This window comes from Taudactylus pleione, unplaced genomic scaffold (assembly GCF_031769625.1).
Source record: "Taudactylus pleione unplaced genomic scaffold, aTauple2 ptg000841l, whole genome shotgun sequence".
NCBI lineage: Eukaryota > Metazoa > Chordata > Amphibia > Anura > Myobatrachidae > Taudactylus > Taudactylus pleione.
The window spans coordinates 213,798-229,015 of record NW_028285243.1 but is presented as its reverse complement, the minus strand read 5'-3'; the positions used below and the strand labels follow the sequence as shown (position 1 = coordinate 229,015).

General features: G+C 58.6%; 1 protein-coding gene across 5 annotated transcripts in view; it reads left to right on the top strand.

The window, feature by feature from the left end:
• Nucleotides 1-15,218, top strand: part of GATAD2B (GATA zinc finger domain containing 2B) — a 148,343-nt gene that overhangs the window by 118,755 nt on the left and 14,370 nt on the right. For all 5 annotated transcript variants that reach the window (XM_088458517.1, XM_088458519.1, XM_088458515.1 and 2 more), the window contains exon 6: nucleotides 623-793. In XM_088458517.1, coding sequence (XP_088314643.1) covers nucleotides 623-793 — 171 coding nt within the window. The remainder of the gene's footprint in view (nucleotides 1-622; nucleotides 794-15,218) is intronic.

Sequence of the window (15,218 nt, the reverse complement as noted above, 5' to 3'; positions counted from 1 at the left end):
AGATTGTAGTTGTGTATGTAGGCAGTGTAGTGTGTAGTTGTGTATGTAGGCAGTGAAGTGTGTAGTTGTGTATGTAGGCAGTGTAGTGTGTAGTTGTGTATGTAGGCAGTGTAGTGTGTAGTTGTGTATGTAGGCAGTGTAGTGTGTAGTTGTGTATGTAGGCAGTGTAGTGTGTAGTTGTGTATGTAGGCTGTGTAGTGTGTAGTTGTGTATGTAGGCACTGTAGTGTGTAGTTGTGTATGTAGGCAGTGTAGTGTGTAGTTGTGTATGTAGGCTGTGTAGTGTGTAGTTGTGTATGTAGGCAGTGTAGTGTGTAGTTGTGTATGTAGGCAGTGTAGTGTGTAGTTGTGTATGTAGGCTGTGTAGTGTGTAGTTGTGTATGTAGGCACTGTAGTGTGTAGTTGTGTATGTAGGCAGTGTAGTGTGTAGTTGTGTATGTAGGCTGTGTAGTGTGTAGTTGTGTATGTAGGCAGTGTAGTGTGTAGTTGTGTATGTAGGCAGTGTAGTGTGTAGTTGTGTATGTAGGCTGTGTAGTGTGTAGTTGTGTATGTAGGCAGTGTAGTGTGTAGTTGTGTAGCAGTGTAATGTATCCGTGGCCTAATCCTCATCTTTTGTTCCTTAGACTCACAGCGTCATCCGATCTTCTTCAAATGCTCCCCTCCCCCACATGATGATGTCACAGAGAGTAATTGCCCCCAATCCAACACAGATGCAGGGGCAATGTGTACCACCCAAAGCCAGCCTGATCCGCAATAGCACGCCAGGCATGACCCAGGCCCTCAGCTACCCACAGGTAATAGTGCATGACTGCTCGCCTCCTGGCACCAACTAAGCGTTGTCACTACTCCTAGCACTGTTCACACTACACAACCAGCAGTAATGACACTCGCTCTACCCTCGCCCCCTCCAGTAATGTCACCCGCTCTACCCTCGCCCCCTCCAGTAATGGCACCCGCTCTATCCTCGCCCCCTCCAGTAATGACACCCGCTCTACCCTCATCCCCTCCAGTAATGACACCCGCTCTACTCTCATCCCCTCCAGTAATGACACCCGCTCTACCCTCATCCCCTCCAGTAATGACACCCGCTCTACCCTCGCCCCCTCCAGTAATGGCACCCGCTCTACCCTCGCCCCCTCCAGTAATGGCACCCGCTCTACCCTCATCCCCTCCAGTAAAGACACCCGCTCTACCATCGCCCCCTTCAGTAATAACACCCGCTCTACCATCGCCCCCTCCATTAATGACACCTGCTCTACCCACGTCCCCTCCAATAATGACGCCTGCTCTACCCTCGCCCCCTCCAGTAATGACACCCTCTCTACCCTCGCCCCCTCCAGTAATGACACCCGCTGTACCATCGTACCCTCCAGTAATGACACCCACTCTACCCTCGCCCCCTCCAGTAATGATGCCTGCTCTACCCTCGCCCCCTCCAGTAATGACACCCGCTGTACCATCGTACCCTCCAGTAATGACACCTGCTCTACCCTCTTCACCCCAGTAATGACGCCTGCTCTACCCTCACCCCCTAAAGTAATGACACCCGTTCTACCATCGCCCCCTTCAGTAATGACACCTGCTCTACCCTCATCCCCTCTAGTAATGACACCTGCTCTACCCTCGCCCCCTCCAGTAATGACACCTGCTCCACCCAGACCCAATCCAGTAATGGCCCCCGCTCTACCCTCGCCCCCTCCAGTAATGGCACCCGCTCTACCCTCGTCCCCTCCAGTAATGACACCCGCTCTACCCTCGTCCCCTCCATTAATGACCCCTACTCTACCCTCGCCCACTCCAGTAATGACACCTGCTCTACCCTCGTCCCCTCCAGTAATGACACCAGCTCTACCCTCGCCCACTCCAGTAATGACACCCGATAGAACCCTCTTCCCCTCCAGTAATGACACCTGCTCTACCCTCACCCCCTCCAGTAATGACACCCGCTCTACCCTCGCCCCCTACAGTAATGACACCCGCTCTACCCTCGTCCCCTGCAGTAATGACACCCGCTGTACCATCGTACCCTCCAGTAATGACACCCACTCTACCCTCACCCCCTCCAGTAATGACACCCGCTCTACCCTCGCCCCCTCCAGTAATGACACCCGCTGTACCATCGTACCCTCCAGTAATGACACCTGCTCTACCCTCTTCACCCCAGTAATGACGCCTGCTCTACCCTCGCCACCCTCCAGTAATGACACCTGCTCTACCCTCGCCCCCTCCAGTAATGACACCTGCTCTACCCTCGTCCCCTCCAGTAATGACGCCCGCTCTACCATCGCCCCCTTCAGTAATGACACCCGCTCTACCATCGCCCCCTTCAGTAATGACACCCGCTGTACCATCGCCCCCTCCAGTAATGACACCTGCTCTACCCTCGCCCCCTCCAGTAATGACACCTGCTCTACCCTCGCCCCCTCCAGTAATGACACCCGCTCTACCCTCGCCCCCTCCAGTAATGACACCCGCTCTACCCTCGCCCCCTCCAGTAATGACACCCGCTCTACCCTCGCCCCCTCCAGTAATGACACCCGATAGAACCCTCGCCCCCTCCAGTAATGACACCCGCTCTACCCTCGTCCCCTCCAGTAATGACGCCTGCTCTACCCTCACCCCTTCCAGTAATGACACCCGCTGTACCATCGTACCCTCCAGTAATGACACCCGCTCTACCCTGACCCAATCCAGTAATGACACCCGCTCTTACTTCACCCCACCAGTAATGACACCCGTTCCATCCAGACCCAATCCTGTAATAACACCCTTGTCACCCCAGTAATGACACCCGCTCTACCCTCAGCCCCTCCAGTAATGACACCCGATCTACCCTCGCCCCCTCCAGTAATGACACCTGCTCTACCCTCGCCCTCTCCAGTAAGTCCAGCTCCTCAGTCCCCTGCCAGCGCTCCTCCTCCTCAGCCTGTAATGACTTTGCCTGTGTTTCCCTGCAGCAGTCCAGCTCCTCAGTCCCCTGCCAGCGCTCCTCCTCCTCCTCCTCAGCCTGTAATGACTGCCTGTGTTTCCCTGCAGCAGTCCAGCTCCTCAGTCCCCTGCCAGCGCTCCTCCTCCTCAGCCTGTAATGACTTTGCCTGTGTTTCCCTGCAGCAGTCCAGCTCCTCAGTCCCCTGCCAGCGCTCCTCCTCCTCCTCAGCCTGTAATGACTTTGCCTGTGTTTCCCTGCAGCAGTCCAGCTCCTCAGTCCCCTGCCAGCGCTCCTCCTCCTCCTCAGCCTGTAATGACTTTGCCTGTGTTTCCCTGCAGCAGTCCAGCTCCTCAGTCCCCTGCCAGCGCTCCTCCTCCTCCTCCTCAGCCTGTAATGACTTTGCCTCTGTTTCCCTGCAGCAGTCCAGCTCCTCAGTCCCCTGCCAGCGCTCCTCCTCCTCCTCAGCCTGTAATGACTTTGCCTGTGTTTCCCTGCAGCAGTCCAGCTCCTCAGTCCCCTGCCAGCGCTCCTCCTCCTCCTCAGCCTGTAATGACTTTGCCTGTGTTTCCCTGCAGCAGTCCAGCTCCTCAGTCCCCTGCCAGCGCTCCTCCTCCTCCTCAGCCTGTAATGACTTTGCCTGTGTTTCCCTGCAGCAGTCCAGCTCCTCAGTCCCCTGCCAGCGCTCCTCCTCCTCAGCCTGTAATGACTTTGCCTGTGTTTCCCTGCAGCAGTCCAGCTCCTCAGTCCCCTGCCTGCGCTCCTCCTCCTCAGCCTGTAATGACTTTGCCTGTGTTTCCCTGCAGCAGTCCAGCTCCTCAGTCCCCTGCCAGCGCTCCTCCTTCTCCTCAGCCTGTAATGACTTTGCCTGTGTTTCCCTGCAGCAGTCCAGCTCCTCAGTCCCCTGCCAGCGCTCCTCCTCCTCCTCAGCCTGTCATGACTGCCTGTGTTTCCCTGCAGCAGTCCAGCTCCTCAGTCCCCTGCCAGCGTTCCTCCTCCTCAGCCTGTAATGACTTTGCCTGTGTTTCCCTGCAGCAGTCCAGCTCCTCAGTCCCCTGCCTGCGCTCCTCCTCCTCAGCCTGTAATGACTTTGCCTGTGTTTCCCTGCAGCAGTCCAGCTCCTCAGTCCCCTGCCTGCGCTCCTCCTCCTCCTCAGCCTGTAATGACTCTGCCTGTGTTTCCCTGCAGCAGTCCAGCTCCTCAGTCCCCTGCCAGTGCTCCTCCTCCTCAGCCTGTAATGACTTTGCCTGTGTTTCCCTGCAGCAGTCCAGCTCCTCAGTCCCCTGCCAGCGCTCCTCCTCCTCAGCCTGTAATGACTTTGCCTGTGTTTCCCTGCAGCAGTCCAGCTCCTCAGTCCCCTGCCAGTGCTCCACCTCCTCAGCCTGTAATGACTCTGCCTGTGTTTCCCTGCAGCAGTCCAGCTCCTCAGTCCCCTGCCAGTGCTCCACCTCCTCAGCCTGTAATGACTTTGCCTGTGTTTCCCTGCAGCAGTCCAGCTCCTCAGTCCCCTCCCAGCGCTCCTCCTCCTCAGCCTGTAATGACTTTGCCTGTGTTTCCCTGCAGTAGTCCAGCTCCTCAGTCCCCTGCCAGCGCTCCTCCTCCTCAGCCTGTAATGACTTTGCCTGTGTTTCCCTGCAGCAGTCCAGCTCCTCAGTCCCCTGCCTGCGCTCCTCCTCCTCCTCAGCCTGTAATGACTCTGCCTGTGTTTCCCTGCAGCAGTCCAGCTCCTCAGTCCCCTGCCAGTGCTCCTCCTCCTCAGCCTGTAATGACTTTGCCTGTGTTTCCCTGCAGCAGTACAGCTCCTCAGTCCCCTGCCAGCGCTCCTCCTCCTCAGCCTGTAATGACTTTGCCTGTGTTTCCCTGCAGCAGTCCAGCTCCTCAGTCCCCTGCCAGTGCTCCTCCTCCTCAGCCTGTAATGACTTTGCCTGTGTTTCCCTGCAGCAGTCCAGCTCCTCAGTCCCCTGCCAGTGCTCCACCTCCTCAGCCTGTAATGACTCTGCCTGTGTTTCCCTGCAGCAGTCCAGCTCCTCAGTCCCCTGCCAGTGCTCCTCCTCCTCAGCCTGTAATGACTTTGCCTGTGTTTCCCTGCAGCAGTCCAGCTCCTCAGTCCCCTGCCAGTGCTCCACCTCCTCAGCCTGTAATGACTTTGCCTGTGTTTCCCTGCAGCAGTCCAGCTCCTCAGTCCCCTCCCAGCGCTCCTCCTCCTCAGCCTGTAATGACTTTGCCTGTGTTTCCCTGCAGTAGTCCAGCTCCTCAGTCCCCTGCCTGCGCTCCTCCTCCTCCTCAGCCTGTAATGACTTTGCCTGTGTTTCCCTGCAGCAGTCCAGCTCCTCAGTCCCCTGCCAGCGCTCCTCCTCCTCCTCCTCAGCCTGTAATGACTTTGCCTCTGTTTCCCTGCAGCAGTCCAGCTCCTCAGTCCCCTGCCAGCGCTCCTCCTCCTCCTCAGCCTGTAATGACTTTGCCTGTGTTTCCCTGCAGCAGTCCAGCTCCGCAGTCCCCTGCCAGCGCTCCTCCTCCTCCTCAGCCTGTAATGACTTTGCCTGTGTTTCCCTGCAGCAGTCCAGCTCCTCAGTCCCCTGCCAGCGCTCCTCCTCCTCCTCAGCCTGTAATGACTTTGCCTGTGTTTCCCTGCAGCAGTCCAGCTCCTCAGTCCCCTGCCAGCGCTCCTCCTCCTCAGCCTGTAATGACTTTGCCTGTGTTTCCCTGCAGCAGTCCAGCTCCTCAGTCCCCTGCCTGCGCTCCTCCTCCTCAGCCTGTAATGACTTTGCCTGTGTTTCCCTGCAGCAGTCCAGCTCCTCAGTCCCCTGCCAGCGCTCCTCCTTCTCCTCAGCCTGTAATGACTTTGCCTGTGTTTCCCTGCAGCAGTCCAGCTCCTCAGTCCCCTGCCAGCGCTCCTCCTCCTCCTCAGCCTGTCATGACTGCCTGTGTTTCCCTGCAGCAGTCCAGCTCCTCAGTCCCCTGCCAGCGTTCCTCCTCCTCAGCCTGTAATGACTTTGCCTGTGTTTCCCTGCAGCAGTCCAGCTCCTCAGTCCCCTGCCTGCGCTCCTCCTCCTCAGCCTGTAATGACTTTGCCTGTGTTTCCCTGCAGCAGTCCAGCTCCTCAGTCCCCTGCCTGCGCTCCTCCTCCTCCTCAGCCTGTAATGACTCTGCCTGTGTTTCCCTGCAGCAGTCCAGCTCCTCAGTCCCCTGCCAGTGCTCCTCCTCCTCAGCCTGTAATGACTTTGCCTGTGTTTCCCTGCAGCAGTCCAGCTCCTCAGTCCCCTGCCAGCGCTCCTCCTCCTCAGCCTGTAATGACTTTGCCTGTGTTTCCCTGCAGCAGTCCAGCTCCTCAGTCCCCTGCCAGTGCTCCACCTCCTCAGCCTGTAATGACTCTGCCTGTGTTTCCCTGCAGCAGTCCAGCTCCTCAGTCCCCTGCCAGTGCTCCACCTCCTCAGCCTGTAATGACTTTGCCTGTGTTTCCCTGCAGCAGTCCAGCTCCTCAGTCCCCTCCCAGCGCTCCTCCTCCTCAGCCTGTAATGACTTTGCCTGTGTTTCCCTGCAGTAGTCCAGCTCCTCAGTCCCCTGCCAGCGCTCCTCCTCCTCAGCCTGTAATGACTTTGCCTGTGTTTCCCTGCAGCAGTCCAGCTCCTCAGTCCCCTGCCTGCGCTCCTCCTCCTCCTCAGCCTGTAATGACTCTGCCTGTGTTTCCCTGCAGCAGTCCAGCTCCTCAGTCCCCTGCCAGTGCTCCTCCTCCTCAGCCTGTAATGACTTTGCCTGTGTTTCCCTGCAGCAGTACAGCTCCTCAGTCCCCTGCCAGCGCTCCTCCTCCTCAGCCTGTAATGACTTTGCCTGTGTTTCCCTGCAGCAGTCCAGCTCCTCAGTCCCCTGCCAGTGCTCCTCCTCCTCAGCCTGTAATGACTTTGCCTGTGTTTCCCTGCAGCAGTCCAGCTCCTCAGTCCCCTGCCAGTGCTCCACCTCCTCAGCCTGTAATGACTCTGCCTGTGTTTCCCTGCAGCAGTCCAGCTCCTCAGTCCCCTGCCAGTGCTCCTCCTCCTCAGCCTGTAATGACTTTGCCTGTGTTTCCCTGCAGCAGTCCAGCTCCTCAGTCCCCTGCCAGTGCTCCACCTCCTCAGCCTGTAATGACTTTGCCTGTGTTTCCCTGCAGCAGTCCAGCTCCTCAGTCCCCTCCCAGCGCTCCTCCTCCTCAGCCTGTAATGACTTTGCCTGTGTTTCCCTGCAGTAGTCCAGCTCCTCAGTCCCCTGCCTGCGCTCCTCCTCCTCCTCAGCCTGTAATGACTCTGCCTGTGTTTCCCTGCAGCAGTCCAGCTCCTCAGTCCCCTGCCAGTGCTCCTCCTCCTCAGCCTGTAATGACTCTGCCTGTGTTTCCCTGCAGCAGTCCAGCTCCTCAGTCCCCTGCCAGTGCTCCACCTCCTCAGCCTGTAATGACTCTGCCTGTGTTTCCCTGCAGCAGTCCAGCTCCTCAGTCCCCTGCCAGTGCTCCTCCTCCTCAGCCTGTAATGACTTTGCCTGTGTTTCCCTGCAGCAGTCCAGCTCCTCAGTCCCATGCCAGTGCTCCACCTCCTCAGCCTGTAATGACTTTGCCTGTGTTTCCTTGCAGCAGTCCAGCTCCTCAGTCCCCTACCAGCGCTCCTCCTCCTCCTCAGCCTGTAATGACTTTGCCTCTGTTTCCCTGCAGCAGTCCAGCTCCTCAGTCCCCTGCCAGCGCTCCTCCTTCTCCTCAGCCTGTAATGACTTTGCCTGTGTTTCCCTGCAGCAGTCCAGCTCCTCAGTCCCCTGCCAGTCCTCCTCCTCCTCAGCCTGTAATGACTTTGCCTGTGTTTCCCTGCAGCAGTCCAGCTCCTCAGTCCCCTGCCAGCGCTCCTCCTCCTCCTCAGCCTGTAATGACTTTGCCTGTGTTTCCCTGCAGCAGTCCAGCTCCTCAGTCCCCTGCCAGCGCTCCTCCTCCTCCTCAGCCTGTAATGACTTTGCCTGTGTTTCCCTGCAGCAGTCCAGCTCCTCAGTCCCCTGCCAGCGCTCCTCCTCCTCAGCCTGTAATGACTTTGCCTGTGTTTCCCTGCAGCAGTCCAGCTCCTCAGTCCCCTGCCAGCGCTCCTCCTCCTCATCCTGTAATGATTGCCTGTGTTTCCCTGCAGTAGTCCAGCTCCTCAGTCCCCTGCCAGCGCTCCTCCTCCTCCTCAGCCTGTAATGACTTTGCCTGTGTTTCCCTACAGCAGTCCAGCTCCTCAGTCCCCTACCAGCGCTCCTCCTCCTCCTCAGCCTGTAATGACTTTGCCTGTGTTTCCCTGCAGCAGTCCAGCTCCTCAGTCCCCTGCCAGTGCTCCACCTCCTCAGCCTGTAATGACTCTGCCTGTGTTTCCCTGCAGCAGTCCAGCTCCTCAGTCCCCTGCCAGTGCTCCTCCTCCTCATCCTGTAATGACTTTGCCTGTGTTTCCCTGCAGCAGTCCAGCTCCTCAGTCCCCTGCCAGCGCTCCTCCTCCTCCTCAGCCTGTAATGACTTTGCCTGTGTTTCCCTACAGCAGTCCAGCTCCTCAGTCCCCTACCAGCGCTCCTCCTCCTCCTCAGCCTGTAATGACTTTGCCTGTGTTTCCCTGCAGCAGTCCAGCTCCTCAGTCCCCTGCCAGTGCTCCACCTCCTCAGCCTGTAATGACTCTGCCTGTGTTTCCCTGCAGCAGTCCAGCTCCTCAGTCCCCTGCCAGTGCTCCTCCTCCTCAGCCTGTCATGACTTTGCCTCTGTTTCCCTGCAGCAGTCCAGCTCCTCAGTCCCCTGCCAGCGCTCCTCCTTCTCCTCAGCCTGTAATGACTTTGCCTGTGTTTCCCTGCAGCAGTCCAGCTCCTCAGTCCCCTGCCAGCGCTCCTCCTCCTCCTCAGCCTGTAATGACTTTGCCTGTGATTCCCTGCAGCAGTCCAGCTCCTCAGTCCCCTACCAGCCTTCCTCCTTCTCCTCAGCCTGTAATGACTTTGCCTCTGTTTCCCTGCAGCAGTCCAGCTCCTCAGTCCCCTGCCACCGCTCCTCCTCCTCCTCAGCCTGTAATGACTTTGCCTGTGTTTCCCTGCAGCAGTCCAGCTCCTCAGTCCCCTGCCAGCGCTCCTCCTCCTCCTCAGCCTGTAATGACTTTGCCTGTGTTTCCCTGCAGCAGTCCAGCTCCTCAGTCCCCTGCCAGTGCTTCTCCTCCTCCTCAGCCTGTAATGACTTTGCCTGTGTTTCCCTGCAGCAGTCCAGCTCCTCAGTCCCCTGCCTGCGCTCCTTCTCCTCAGCCTGTAATGACTTTGCCTGTGTTTCCCTGCAGCAGTCCAGCTCCTCAGTCCCCTGCCTGCGCTCCTCCTCCTCCTCAGCCTGTAATGACTCTGCCTGTGTTTCCCTGCAGCAGTCCAGCTCCTCAGTCCCCTGCCAGTGCTCCTCCTCCTCAGCCTGTAATGACTTTGCCTGTGTTTCCCTGCAGCAGTCCAGCTCCTCAGTCCCCTGCCAGTGCTCCACCTCCTCAGCCTGTAATGACTCTGCCTGTGTTTCCCTGCAGCAGTCCAGCTCCTCAGTCCCCTGCCAGTGCTCCTCCTCCTCAGCCTGTAATGACTTTGCCTGTGTTTCCCTGCAGCAGTCCAGCTCCTCAGTCCCCTGCCAGTGCTCCACCTCCTCAGCCTGTAATGACTTTGCCTGTGTTTCCTTGCAGCAGTCCAGCTCCTCAGTCCCCTCCCAGCGCTCCTCCTCCTCAGCCTGTAATGACTTTGCCTGTGTTTCCCTGCAGTAGTCCAGCTCCTCAGTCCCCTGCCAGCGCTCCTCCTCCTCAGCCTGTAATGACTTTGCCTGTGTTTCCCTGCAGCAGTCCAGCTCCTCAGTCCCCTGCCTGCGCTCCTCCTCCTCCTCCTCAGCCTGTAATGACTTTGCCTGTGTTTCCCTGCAGCAGTCCAGCTCCTCAGTCCCCTACCAGCGCTCCTCCTCCTCCTCAGCCTGTAATGACTTTGCCTCTGTTTCCCTGCAGCAGTCCAGCTCCTCAGTCCCCTGCCAGCGCTCCTCCTTCTCCTCAGCCTGTAATGACTTTGCCTGTGTTTCCCTGCAGCAGTCCAGCTCCTCAGTCCCCTGCCAGTCCTCCTCCTCCTCAGCCTGTAATGACTTTGCCTGTGTTTCCCTGCAGCAGTCCAGCTCCTCAGTCCCCTGCCAGCGCTCCTCCTCCTCCTCAGCCTGTAATGACTTTGCCTGTGTTTCCCTGCAGCAGTCCAGCTCCTCAGTCCCCTGCCAGCGCTCCTCCTCCTCCTCCTCAGCCTGTAATGACTTTGCCTGTGTTTCCCTGCCGCAGTCCAGCTCCTCAGTCCCCTGCCAGCGCTCCTCCTCCTCCTCAGCCTGTAATGACTTTGCCTGTGTTTCCCTGCAGCAGTCCAGCTCCTCAGTCCCCTGCCAGCGCTCCTCCTCCTCAGCCTGTAATGACTTTGCCTGTGTTTCCCTGCAGCAGTCCAGCTCCTCAGTCCCCTGCCAGCGCTCCTCCTCCTCATCCTGTAATGATTGCCTGTGTTTCCCTGCAGTAGTCCAGCTCCTCAGTCCCCTGCCAGCGCTCCTCCTCCTCCTCAGCCTGTAATGACTTTGCCTGTGTTTCCCTACAGCAGTCCAGCTCCTCAGTCCCCTACCAGCGCTCCTCCTCCTCCTCAGCCTGTAATGACTTTGCCTCTGTTTCCCTGCAGCAGTCCAGCTCCTCAGTCCCCTGCCAGCGCTCCTCCTTCTCCTCAGCCTGTAATGACTTTGCCTGTGTTTCCCTGCAGCAGTCCAGCTCCTCAGTCCCCTGCCAGCGCTCCTCCTCCTCCTCAGCCTGTAATGACTTTGCTTGTGTTTCCCTGCAGCAGTCCAGCTCCTCAGTCCCCTGCCAGCGCTCCTCCTCCTCAGCCTGTAATGACTTTGCCTCTGTTTCCCTGCAGCAGTCCAGCTCCTCAGTCCCCTGCCAGTGCTCCTCCTCCTCAGCCTGTAATGACTTTGCCTGTGTTTCCCTGCAGCAGTCCAGCTCCTCAGTCCCCTGCCAGTGCTCCACCTCCTCAGCCTGTAATGACTCTGCCTGTGTTTCCCTGCAGCAGTCCAGCTCCTCAGTCCCCTGCCAGTGATCCTCCTCCTCAGCCTGTAATGACTTTGCCTGTGTTTCCCTGCAGCAGTCCAGCTCCTCAGTCCCCTGCCAGTGCTCCACCTCCTCAGCCTGTAATGACTTTGCCTGTGTTTCCCTGCAGCAGTCCAGCTCCTCAGTCCCCTCCCAGCGCTCCTCCTCCTCAGCCTGTAATGACTTTGCCTGTGTTTCCCTGCAGTAGTCCAGCTCCTCAGTCCCCTGCCAGCGCTCCTCCTCCTCAGCCTGTAATGACTTTGCCTGTGTTTCCCTGCAGCAGTCCAGCTCCTCAGTCCCCTGCCTGCGCTCCTCCTCCTCCTCCTCAGCCTGTAATGACTTTGCCTGTGTTTCCCTGCAGCAGTCCAGCTCCTCAGTCCCCTGCCAGCGCTCCTCCTCCTCCTCAGCCTGTAATGACTTTGCCTGTGTTTCCCTGCAGCAGTCCAGCTCCTCAGTCCCCTGCCAGCGCTCCTCCTCCTCAGCCTGTCATGACTGCCTGTGTTTCCCTGCAGCAGTCCAGCTCCTCAGTCCCCTGCCTGCGCTCCTCCTCCTCCTCAGCCTGTAATGACTTTGCCTCTGTTTCCCTGCAGCAGTCCAGCTCCTCAGTCCCCTGCCAGCGCTCCTCCTCCTCCTCAGCCTGTAATGACTTTGCCTGTGATTCCCTGCAGCAGTCCAGCTCCTCAGTCCCCTACCAGCCTTCCTCCTTCTCCTCAGCCTGTAATGACTTTGCCTCTGTTTCCCTGCAGCAGTCCAGCTCCTCAGTCCCCTGCCACCGCTCCTCCTCCTCCTCAGCCTGTAATGACTTTGCCTGTGTTTCCCTGCAGCAGTCCAGCTCCTCAGTCCCCTGCCAGCGCTCCTCCTCCTCCTCAGCCTGTAATGACTTTGCCTGTGTTTCCCTGCAGCAGTCCAGCTCCTCAGTCCCCTGCCAGCGCTTCTCCTCCTCCTCAGCCTGTAATGACTTTGCCTGTGTTTCCCTGCAGCAGTCCAGCTCCTCAGTCCCCTGCCTGCGCTCCTTCTCCTCAGCCTGTAATGACTTTGCCTGTGTTTCCCTGCAGCAGTCCAGCTCCTCAGTCCCCTGCCTGCGCTCCTCCTCCTCCTCAGCCTGTAATGACTTTGCCTGTGTTTCCCTGCAGCAGTCCAGCTCCTCAGTCCCCTGCCTGCGCTCCTCCTCCTCCTCAGCCTGTAATGACTCTGCCTGTGTTTCCCTGCAGCAGTCCAGCTCCTCAGTCCCCTGCCTGCGCTCCTCCTCCTCCTCAGCCTGTAATGACTCTGCCTGTGTTTCCCTGCAGCAGTCCAGCTCCTCAGTCCCCTGCCTGCGCTCCTCCTCCTCCTCAGCCTGTAATGACTCTGCCTGTGTTTCCCTGCAGCAGTCCAGCTCCTCAGTCCCCTGCCAGTGCTCCTCCTCCTCAGCCTGTAATGACTTTGCCTGTGTTTCCCTGCAGCAGTCCAGCTCCTCAGTCCCCTGCCAGCGCTCCTCCTCCTCCTCAGCCTGTAATGACTTTGCCTGTGTTTCCCTGCAGCAGTCCAGCTCCTCAGTCCCCTGCCAGCGCTCCTCCTCCTCAGCCTGTCATGACTGCCTGTGTTTCCCTGCAGCAGTCCAGCTCCTCAGTCCCCTGCCTGCGCTCCTCCTCCTCCTCAGCCTGTAATGACTTTGCCTGTGTTTCCCTGCAGCAGTCCAGCTCCTCAGTCCCCTGCCAGCGCTCCTCCTTCTCCTCAGCCTGTAATGACTTTGCCTGTGATTCCCTGCAGCAGTCCAGCTCCTCAGTCCCCTACCAGCCTTCCTCCTTCTCCTCAGCCTGTAATGACTTTGCCTCTGTTTCCCTGCAGCAGTCCAGCTCCTCAGTCCCCTGCCACCGCTCCTCCTCCTCCTCAGCCTGTAATGTCTTTGCCTGTGTTTCCCTGCAGCAGTCCAGCTCCTCAGTCCCCTGCCAGCGCTCCTCCTCCTCCTCAGCCTGTAATGACTTTGCCTGTGTTTCCCTGCAGCAGTCCAGCTCCTCAGTCCCCTGCCAGTGCTTCTCCTCCTCCTCAGCCTGTAATGACTTTGCCTGTGTTTCCCTGCAGCAGTCCAGCTCCTCAGTCCCCTGCCAGCGCTCCTCCTTCTCCTCAGCCTGTAATGACTTTGCCTGTGTTTCCCTGCAGCAGTCCAGCTCCTCAGTCCCCTGCCAGCGCTCCTCCTCCTCCTCAGCCTGTAATGACTTTGCCTGTGATTCCCTGCAGCAGTCCAGCTCCTCAGTCCCCTACCAGCCTTCCTCCTTCTCCTCAGCCTGTAATGACTTTGCCTCTGTTTCCCTGCAGCAGTCCAGCTCCTCAGTCCCCTGCCACCGCTCCTCCTCCTCCTCAGCCTGTAATGACTTTGCCTGTGTTTCCCTGCAGCAGTCCAGCTCCTCAGTCCCCTGCCAGCGCTCCTCCTCCTCCTCCTCCTCAGCCTGTAATGACTTTGCCTGTGTTTCCCTGCAGCAGTCCAGCTCCTCAGTCCCCTGCCAGTGCTTCTCCTCCTCCTCAGCCTGTAATGACTTTGCCTGTGTTTCCCTGCAGCAGTCCAGCTCCTCAGTCCTCTGCCTGCTCTCCTTCTCCTCAGCCTGTAATGACTTTGCCTGTGTTTCCCTGCAGCAGTCCAGCTCCTCAGTCCCCTGCCTGCGCTCCTCCTCCTCCTCAGCCTGTAATGACTCTGCCTGTGTTTCCCTGCAGCAGTCCAGCTCCTCAGTCCCCTGCCAGTGCTCCTCCTCCTCAGCCTGTAATGACTTTGCCTGTGTTTCCCTGCAGCAGTCCAGCTCCTCAGTCCCCTGCCAGTGCTCCACCTCCTCAGCCTGTAATGACTTTGCCTGTGTTTCCCTGCAGCAGTCCAGCTCCTCAGTCCCCTGCCAGTGCTTCTCCTCCTCCTCAGCCTGTAATGACTTTGCCTGTGTTTCCCTGCAGCAGTCCAGCTCCTCAGTCCTCTGCCTGCTCTCCTTCTCCTCAGCCTGTAATGACTTTGCCTGTGTTTCCCTGCAGCAGTCCAGCTCCTCAGTCCCCTGCCTGCGCTCCTCCTCCTCCTCAGCCTGTAATGACTCTGCCTGTGTTTCCCTGCAGCAGTCCAGCTCCTCAGTCCCCTGCCAGTGCTCCTCCTCCTCAGCCTGTAATGACTTTGCCTGTGTTTCCCTGCAGCAGTCCAGCTCCTCAGTCCCCTGCCAGCGCTCCTCCTCCTCAGCCTGTCATGACTGCCTGTGTTTCCCTGCAGCAGTCCAGCTCCTCAGTCCCCTGCCTGCGCTCCTCCTCCTCCTCAGCCTGTAATGACTTTGCCTCTGTTTCCCTGCAGCAGTCCAGCTCCTCAGTCCCCTGCCAGCGCTCCTCCTCCTCCTCAGCCTGTAATGACTTTGCCTGTGATTCCCTGCAGCAGTCCAGCTCCTCAGTCCCCTACCAGCCTTCCTCCTTCTCCTCAGCCTGTAATGACTTTGCCTCTGTTTCCCTGCAGCAGTCCAGCTCCTCAGTCCCCTGCCACCGCTCCTCCTCCTCCTCAGCCTGTAATGACTTTGCCTGTGTTTCCCTGCAGCAGTCCAGCTCCTCAGTCCCCTGCCAGCGCTCCTCCTCCTCCTCAGCCTGTAATGACTTTGCCTGTGTTTCCCTGCAGCAGTCCAGCTCCTCAGTCCCCTGCCAGCGCTTCTCCTCCTCCTCAGCCTGTAATGACTTTGCCTGTGTTTCCCTGCAGCAGTCCAGCTCCTCAGTCCCCTGCCTGCGCTCCTTCTCCTCAGCCTGTAATGACTTTGCCTGTGTTTCCCTGCAGCAGTCCAGCTCCTCAGTCCCCTGCCTGCGCTCCTCCTCCTCCTCAGCCTGTAATGACTTTGCCTGTGTTTCCCTGCAGCAGTCCAGCTCCTCAGTCCCCTGCCTGCGCTCCTCCTCCTCCTCAGCCTGTAATGACTCTGCCTGTGTTTCCCTGCAGCAGTCCAGCTCCTCAGTCCCCTGCCTGCGCTCCTCCTCCTCCTCAGCCTGTAATGACTCTGCCTGTGTTTCCCTGCAGCAGTCCAGCTCCTCAGTCCCCTGCCTGCGCTCCTCCTCCTCCTCAGCCTGTAATGACTCTGCCTGTGTTTCCCTGCAGCAGTCCAGCTCCTCAGTCCCCTGCCAGTGCTCCTCCTCCTCAGCCTGTAATGACTTTGCCTGTGTTTCCCTGCAGCAGTCCAGCTCCTCAGTCCCCTGCCAGCGCTCCTCCTCCTCCTCAGCCTGTAATGACTTTGCCTGTGTTTCCCTGCA